Below are 9,238 nucleotides of genomic sequence, written 5' to 3'. Positions count from 1 at the left end.
GTGGTTGCTGTGGGCATTTTTGCAGCTTTCATCTCAAAATGTTGAGACAGAGAAGGGGGGAGTATGCAAGAGACGACGAGAGAGGGAGAATGAAGGAGGGGGTGAGTGATTATGTGTCAAAAAAAAGGGATGTTAGACTCAGTCCTTAAAAAGCTCTGGCACTGAGTTCAGAAGTTCCCAAACTCAAAGCTTCCAACCCCGGACAGTCGCAACGAGATGGTAGAGAGAGAGAGAGAGAGAGAGAGAGAGAGAGAGAGAGAGAGAGCAGGAAACTGAAAAACTATTCAGAGGGTAAATAAACAGAGAGGATGTTTCTTGTTCTGAGCCGTCCTGAGCGTAAAGTGAGCGGGGAATAGGAAACGATCTCTCCTCTCCAGGCATTCGTCTGGATAGTGTTGCTTTTAAATTTACTGCATTTCTACAAGTGTGCTGTTGTAGGAAGAGATCTCTGCATCGACCCATCAAGCAAAGAAAAAGGAAAAAAGAAAGAAGCAGAGAACTCCGAACTTCAGAAAAGTTTGGACAAGTGATAATCCTGGCGAAGCTCTCTCATCCAACCTGCTTCCAGAAGAGTGCCCACATTTCATCCGTCCTTGGATTATATCTTTCCTGCGGTCAGCGTTTTCCTGGGATGGGCTGGCTGCCGTGTCTGTGTTACCTGACAGCGGCAGTGGTTGTGGCGATTGGCTCGGAAAGACGGCAGCACCAGGTGCAGGATGGCCCCTGCCGCTACACTTTTATCCTTCCAGAGGTGGAGCAGTGCCGGCCTGCGGGGGACTTCCAGGTGACTAACTCCCTCCAGCGGGACTCGCCTTCGGCCCCGGAGTCGCCCCACGCTGAACCCACCTGGCAGGAAAGGAAGCTGGAGACCCTAGAGAGTGCAACAGAGAACAATACACAGTGGCTGCAGAAGGTAGTGAATCAGCTTAATCCACCTAAACCTCATTCTGTCTGTTTCTTGTTCATCTTTTATAGCACCAGTGGTTCTCAAATTGGGTTGTAGGTTCGTCCTGATCAGGGAAGTCAGGGAAAATTTGCTAAATGTTACATGATAACTAACAAGATAGCTTAGTCAATCACTGCTCTGAGGAGCTGATTGGTTCTCTTAAAGAGCATATTGCAAAAAAAAAAAAAAAAAAAAAACCTAAGGTAATATATAACCTTGTATGAAAATACCATATGAAAAGTTAATGCAGGATTTAAAATGTTTTAAAACGACATAAGGGCACTAATTTATTAGATAAAGTGAGCGTTTCTTAGACTGCTCGTAAAAACGGCTTTTTCCCCCCCAAAATCGCGTCATTGTACGTCACGCTAGGGAGCCTCAGCCTCGGCTCAGTGCAGAGTAGGCTGGTATTCAGTGAGAGCGGCCGTGAGTCAGTGTGTTTTCGGTAGTGATGGAGTTCAACATGGGATGCCGAAGCAAAAATATTGATCGTCTAATACTGTACCAATGGCATGAAATAGTGTGATATAGGTAGTCATGCCCTAAATAGAGGCAACTTGTAATTGAAAAACAAAATTACTCAGGTTGTTTAAATATTCAAATCTTTAATTTTCTGTTTATGTAATAACCCAGGTGAAAAATATGTATTAAAAATGTACTTGGGTATGTTTTTAGTACAATAGAAATATACTCAAGTATAGTTTTTATACATTTAATAGTATAAATCTACCCTAAACATACTCATGTCTGCTGGCCTGATATACGATGGTAATAATCTGTACAATATTGTGAGCACAGTGTATATCGTTAGCGAACGTGAATATATATCTATAAGCACGTCTCTCACCAAGACACCTGTCCTGTTCTCCACTGGTTCTCCTCACACCACAACTCAATTTGTCTCTGACCGTTCTGTCTAACATTAATCCTGGCCTGTCCCTGCTCTCTCGGCAGCATAAAAATTTGCTAAATACTAAAATGTTACATGATAACTAACAAGATAGCTTAGTCAATCACTGCTCTGAGGAGCTGATTGGTTCTCTTAAAGCCAACTGCTTGGCCAATCTAGCTGTTTGCTTTATCTATGTAACCTATTTATTTCCGTCCCGAACTGGCTCAACTCAGTGCAGCGCTCCATGGGAATTTTCCTAGCCCAACCTTCCCCACAGCCCGTTCTCATCCCAAGGCGTAATCTAACTGACGCTTTTGACCATGCTTCAACATCCGACGCACATGGCACCCTTTAGCGTCAATATGAGACGCTAACCCTACCCCAGACCTAAACCTACCCATAACGGAAGCGTCATGTAACTGACGCTAAAAACGGAAGCGTCATCTAACTGACGCTAAAGGCGTTAGATGACGCCCGAGGATGAGCGTCATCTACCTGACGCTAAAGGGTGCCATGTGCGTCGGATTTTGAAGCATGGTCAAAAGTGTGAATAAGATGACGCCTTGGGATGAGAATGCGTTGTTCCCCAGCACCACCTGCCTAGATGTGCTAGGGGGTTATCCCTACTTTCCTTGCAGCAGCTCGTATTCTTTTCACTGTATTTATGTACATCTTTCGGCAGTAGACTGTACTCATGCAGCAGCAGCGCAGCAGATCTAGTCCGCCAAAACTAGGCTCATATACATTCGATCCATATTCAGTTGTCATGATTGAAATAGACTTATGTTTTAAAAGAGAGAAGAAAACACTATTTTTATTGTTGATGACAATCAAACTCTATGATATGTTGCTGCAAAATGTTGTACATTCTTCTTTTGCCAAGGGATCTAGAAATTAAAGTGCAGAATTTTATATATTTAAATTAAAAACAAAAACTAATTAAAAATAAATTAATCTTGGTAGAAGCTATATCAAATTATTAGATGCGAACAGGTTGTGTGACATCCTGGAAAACCATGAACAGAGCCGTGATGGGAAATACAACCCAGACCAACATGGTTTCTGTCGACCACAATGTGTTTGTATGGTGAGTTATAGGCGGCCGAGCATCGGAATTTAGACATTTAGAAACCAAATTGTAAATATTTGTCCTGTTACTTCAGACTACGTCATGGATCATTTTGGAGTTCATGGAAATATTAATATATTTCAGTGTTTGATTGTAAGTGGACTTTGTTTGCGTATTACGTTGGTACGATAAATAATTTTGATACTTTGTTGGGTCGCCACTTGATGTTCTCAAGTGGTTTTGCTTCAAGATCCAGAATTTACATTGGACAAGTTTATGCACATTATTTATGTTTGTGCACTATAGATGTGTCCCAATCTGCATTACACATTATCCTCACAAGGTTATTGAATTTGGGAAGGAGACCAAGAGAGAGGTAAATCCTGAACATGTTTAAGCAAGATTTCCTGGATGTGTTGATCCTTTAAGGCAACATAAAATATCAGCATTGATTCTGCACTGTAAAAAGTAGAAGTGTATCTGTTTAACCCCTTTAAAAATAACTTTTGTTGATGTAATCGATTGTAGACAGTTGATAAATGTAAATGTAGTACAGTATCAACCTGAGTTGTCCCTTTTATATAAAGCATGGATAAAAAATAATCTTGTCACATTAAGTAATATTCTGACTTTGATACGTTTAACTTCGATGTCATGTTCTCTGACAAACATTATTACAGTGTGTTTCTGACTAACATAATTCAGGCTTATCTCCAAAACATTCTGTTTAAAATGGATATTGCTCTTTTCACAGATACCAACAGTTAAAACCTGCAGATTATTGTGTGGATGGTTGAGATAATGTTGTTTTTGCAGTGAAGGTCATTTAAAGTCTGATAACATTATGGCACTGTCATTTCCCACAGTAATTCAAATAAACGGTGTGTTTTGAGACAGTTTATCTCTGTGCCATTCGCACTATGTTTCAATCAGAAGGTCATTACTTGTCACATCACCGCAGATTATTATTTAGGTCCTCTGAACAGCAAGAACACTTCTAATATATGCCTTGTCCTTTGCTTAAGAAAATAAATCATATAGCTACATGTCCCAGCCAGGCTTTGGCATGCTCTGTTTGTCACCCAGACTATGGGCCGTCTAGAAAGCCTGTCTCCTTATTCAGGCCTCCCATTGAAATGCTCCTGCATGCCAAAAGATTATAAAAAGGGTCAAAATCACTCATGAGTCAGCTCACTTTCATATTTTACAGGCCCTACATCTGGCACAAGATGCATTTGTCTGGCGGTAGGAGGTATAGAAAAAAAAGGTAAAGCGACTACTACAGTATATCTCAGAAATACCGGTCCAGACAGACCCTCTTGACATGCCTATATGCACGCTTTCACCAGCAGGCCAAATGTTGTATAAATTATTATTTCACTCCCTCTCCGGTCATTGAGTGCAGTGCGTGGTAGAAGCAGCAGCTTCCTGAGCATTGGAGAGCATTGAACTCTGGCCCGCTGCTGAGTGGATTGTACTGGGTTTTCAACACCACAGACGTTCTGCTTTGCATGCATTACTAGACTTTCTGGCCAGAGGCCACACACGAGACGGTGTATTTGTATCACACACCACACTCCCACATGACTATGTGACCCCCAGGGTCTTCGAGAACCCCCCTAAAGAAAACATGAGCTAATCCTGTAAGTTCTTCAATGAAATTCCAAAGAGGGAACATGCATGCCGAATTACATGTCAGGGACAACTTTTTTTTTTGGAAGGGCTTATTCAGCCTCATGACTTCTGTTGAATCACATTAATCCTGTGGGTGGTCATTGTTAGTTAGTAGTTTTCATATTCCACTTGTTAGCTGCATTAGACTTTATTGTTAAGTGTTACTAAGATTTATTTAATTTTTTTGAAAGAACTCTGTTATGCTCACCAATGCTGCCTTTGTTTGGCCAAACATTGTGAAATATTATTACAATAATTTTCTTTTTCTTTTTATATAAATTTAAGTTATTCCTGTGATGTCAGCATCTTTACTCCAGTCTTCAGTGTCACATGACCCTTCATAAATCATTCTAATATGCTGATTTGGTGCTCAAAACAAATTTTATTATTGAATGTATGAAAAAAGTTGTGCTGCTTAATATTTATTTATTAATAAATAAATTGTGGGAACAAATGGATTAGGAGAAAAAGGGACATTTTATTTCACAATTCTGACTTTTTTTTTGCAGATATATGAACTCGCAATTGCGAGAATTTTCTTCATTTCTCGCAATTGCCAGTTTATATCCCGCAATTCTAACTTTATTATAATTGCGTCTTTACAATACGTCGCAATTATCTTTAAAAAAAAAAATATTCCGTGGCGGAAACAAACTTCAATAGTGTATATAGTGATTATATAGTGATTAGTAGTGTCACTACTTTTAGTTAGTAACTCCGCATCACTGATTTTCACTCACAATCAGATGGCACACACTTTTCAATGTTCATATTCAGTGATATAAGTATTCAATGTGATTCATACCTGGGTGTAAAACTAAACAAACTTGTTATGAACATAGCAATTAAGTAGGGTAGGCCGAATGCAATGATATAATGTCCTACCTGCCTGTCAACATATGTATTTCCATACCTCCGTGCACCCTGCTCCTGTAGACATCACACGTCATTGGTGCGTTCCGTAAGGTTGTGTACAGACAGTCGCTGATTGCTGCAAACAAACAGCAGCTGCCTTTTACTGTTCCTCCTGAACCAAAACAACAAGCTTATGCTACGTTCATGCCATTTCGTAACTGTAATTATGAGATGGCAACCTGTGACTTTCTACCTGGAGCTGGTCACATCCTCAGACTCAGATTTATGCATTTCTTTGTCAACACTATCAATGCCGAAATGAAACTGCAGCAGTCAGGTGGTACAACTAGAGCTCTGTAAGTTGTTTACGCTCATTATGTGCTTAGAGACATGAGGTTATTTAACACAGATTCTCGTCTCGCGACGCTTGGCAGAATCTGCAGTGTGTGTTCATGTGTTTTGAAGGAATCATGGCTTTGGTATTGCTAGCCACTCTGAAATTTCTTACCCTACCTTTTAACACAAATCCTCTTGCCCTGAAACATTTATCCAGGCTCTGTTCAGAAAAGAGAGAAAAGCAAACATGAAAAATCACAAGCTTATTGTGTCATAGTACTGACACAACAAACCAAAAAACCTTTGTATTTTTTGTTTTAAAGGTGAAAAAAATCACCTCTCTCCCAGGCAAGAACACGTTCCTACGTGAAATATACACAGGCAGTTGCTGCCTGTAACAGTTTCTTGGCTTCCCAACATCCTTTCTTAACACTGCATTCTAATCCAAAATAATCTCCTACGACAGATCTTCTGCTTGCGTATGCAGCCTCTGTCTCTCAGTTTAAAGCAGCCAAGATGCACTGACACGTCCTGCTAAAAAAGGATTGGAAAAAGAAAAATACTGACAGACAGACAGACAGACAGACAGACAGAGAAGTGGATTAAAGGAATACTTCAAACCAAAATGAAAGATCTTTCATTATTTACTAACCCTCATGTAATTCCAAACCTGAATGGTTATTTTTTTCCAGATAACCATGGGCTGCCAATCTCCAAAAATGTCAAAATAGTAGCATAAAAGTTTTCCTTATAACTTGAATGCTAAATATGGCACCTAGCGCATGTTGGATGTCAGTATCATCAAAAGTCATTGGTTCAAAAGTGTCAAAAAAAAAGTTAAAAATCTGCTTTTTTAATTCATTTCTGGATCTTAACAGCATGTGGTCACCACGAAATATAATTGTACAGAAAACATGCATGTTGAATGTTCTCTACAAAACCTTTTTTTGTGTTCCATAGGGATAAAAAATAACATCATACAGGTTTTGAACGTCATGAGGGTGAGATTCTTTTCTTTTCTTCAGATGAATGATTCCTCTAAAGAAATGAAAGATTGCTCAATAAAATGATTCTTGCTCAACTGTCCTAGGCCTATTGTTTTCAGTAAAGCTTCACAGCCAGAGTGTTCATATTTGGCCCCTTTTAATAATAAATCTCATTTTCCATGAAATGGGAAAATACAAATGGACTTGGCTGGTTTTTAATTCACTTCCGTTTTTTTATGCCTCATTATTTAACTCAATTAAAACTCTTTGAATGTTCATTACTGAAAGTGGCGGAACAGCAAGATTAAAGGTAGTTTAATCAATGCCACTTTAGTTTTCTGCAAAGCTCACCTACTTAGGGACTGGCAAAAAAAATGATCCTTGGAAAAACGTTAAAATTACATGGTACAGAGAAGATTTGACAGGATTTCTCTCTCTTTTTGTCATTTTTTGAAAAGGCCACGTCAGTCGGAGAAAGGTTTATTACTCTCAGATGCTTGGTGGCTCGATTTTATAGCTTGCAAAAATGGTCATGATCTTTATTATTTATTTATTTTTACCTCCCTTAATATCACAGCCAATGATGATTTAAACTGAGCGAACAAAATATAGTCGGGTGTTCACACCAGTGTTTCAAGGGTGTTCACACCAGTGTCTCAGCAGGGTGGTACAGTAGCCATGGCTGAGAGATGCCTTGCATTGTGCTTATAGTATGAAGTGCACTGTCACGGTCTTTGTGTGCATATGTCATTTGGTTGTAGACAATGGCACTGGAGATGGATGAAGACATATTTGTATTGCCTCATTATAATTGTACAGTGTGTACTCAAGTCCATTTGTCCGAAGGGAGTCAAGCACTGTCAGTAAGATTGAATGTAGCACTTGTTTTAGTGTTGATTTGGCCTGTTTCAGGCACTTTTCTATATTATATATCATTTTCACTAAAGGCTCATTGCACCAGCAGACAGCAACAAACATAGACAGACATGTTCTTTTTGTCGGTTTTGCCGAATTTTAGTAGGATCAGTGTGACACCCTGTTGGCGTTGATTCCCCCCCCCCCCCCCCCCCCTCCACACAGAACTAAGTAGGTTCAATTGAACTTACTATTCATAAAAGAATCATGAAAGAAATGTTTCGTGGTTTCCACAAAAATATCAACCAACATTGATAATAAGAACCATTATTAATAATTGAGCACTAATAATAACTGATAACAATTGAGCACCAATTTGGAGTAATTCAGCTTTTCCATCACTGGAATAAATTATATTTTAAAATAAACTGTAATTTTAATCTGTAATAATATTTTACTATATTTTTGCTCAAATAAATGCAAACTTGGTGAGCATAAGAGACTTTGAAATTGAAAACATTGAATTAAAAAATAAAAACACCTGAATTATTCCAAACTTACTAGTACACACACATTACCGGTCAAAAGTTTGGAATAATTCAAATGTTTTTCTGTTGAGTCTGTTTTTATGCCTCTCCATGCTTAAAGTTCTTTGGGTTATGTACAGGAATATTAGATGGAGATGTTGGTGTATGTTTGTTGATGCGTCTTATGTCATGTTTACAGCTGGAGAACTATATTCAGGAGAATGTGAGATCAGAGATGGAACGGAATGTCATTCACACCCAGACAGCCACCATGCTGGAGATCGGAACCAATCTTCTAAGCCAATCAGCAGAGAACACACGCAAACTGACAGATGTGGAGACACAGGTGAGGCTGATCAGATGACACTACCAGAAAAAAAAATGGCACTGCAGCAAGCTTCTGTCTGTCTTTGCAGTGAAATGCTTTTTCTCTAATGGCTTAAACCACATTTTGAAGACAAGCAGCCACATGAGCACTTCTCACGCCATAATTTGTTCAACATTCTCTATTATAGTAAGCAAACTGCTCAATAATTTGCATTGGTGACTCACAATCAAATTACATTCTTCAGTGGCTGATAACATTTACCCTTGTGCAGTTAAGTGAGTTCACAAAATTAGGCCTTAGTGCATCACATTTGACACTCAAAGCACTGCTGCCTATTTTGGATAATGTGTGCATGGTTTTTTACTCATCTAAATTCATGGCCAACAGAAGCAGGGTTAAGTGGCCATGTAGAGTAGTGTTGGAAAGGAATCAGAGAAACCGTGAAAATAGCCCAACTAAAACAGCCTTAGTGTTTATACTCTCAGAGAGTAATTGTTCCACACTGCTATGTTTTTGCTTTCATTTAGTTGCAGTCAGCAGTTCATTGAACATCATAGTACAGCCTGAAAAAATATTGGGCTGTGCTTGTCAGGGCTTACAGTATGTTTGCTGTGTTAGAGCTGCTTGAAAAAACATGTAGCTGTTTGAATGAACAGACATAATGGGATAATCACTCTTGAACTATGTGTGACTTTTTTGGATCACTTGATCATGGCTTCAAAAACTCAAGGAAACATTTTAATCAATTTTAATCTAACCTCATGTTGCTC

The 9,238-nt window shown here is 39.0% G+C and overlaps 1 protein-coding gene across 1 annotated transcript in view; it reads left to right on the top strand.

Annotated features, from left to right (window-relative positions):
• The first annotated feature begins 254 nt into the window (after positions 1-254).
• The window catches only part of angpt2b (angiopoietin 2b), a 28,951-nt gene continuing 19,967 nt past the window's right edge, over positions 255-9,238 (top strand). Inside the window, exons 1-2 of the mRNA XM_056257597.1 lie at positions 255-913; positions 8,340-8,486. Coding sequence (XP_056113572.1) covers positions 632-913; positions 8,340-8,486 — 429 coding nt within the window. The 5' untranslated portion in view covers positions 255-631. The remainder of the gene's footprint in view (positions 914-8,339; positions 8,487-9,238) is intronic.

The sequence above is a fragment of the Rhinichthys klamathensis genome, unplaced genomic scaffold (genome assembly GCF_029890125.1).
Source record: "Rhinichthys klamathensis goyatoka isolate OS25496 unplaced genomic scaffold, OSU_Roscu_1.1 h1tg000140l_1, whole genome shotgun sequence".
NCBI lineage: Eukaryota > Metazoa > Chordata > Actinopteri > Cypriniformes > Leuciscidae > Rhinichthys > Rhinichthys klamathensis.
Note: the sequence above shows the minus strand (reverse complement) of the source record. Positions and strands in the feature narration are given on the sequence as shown.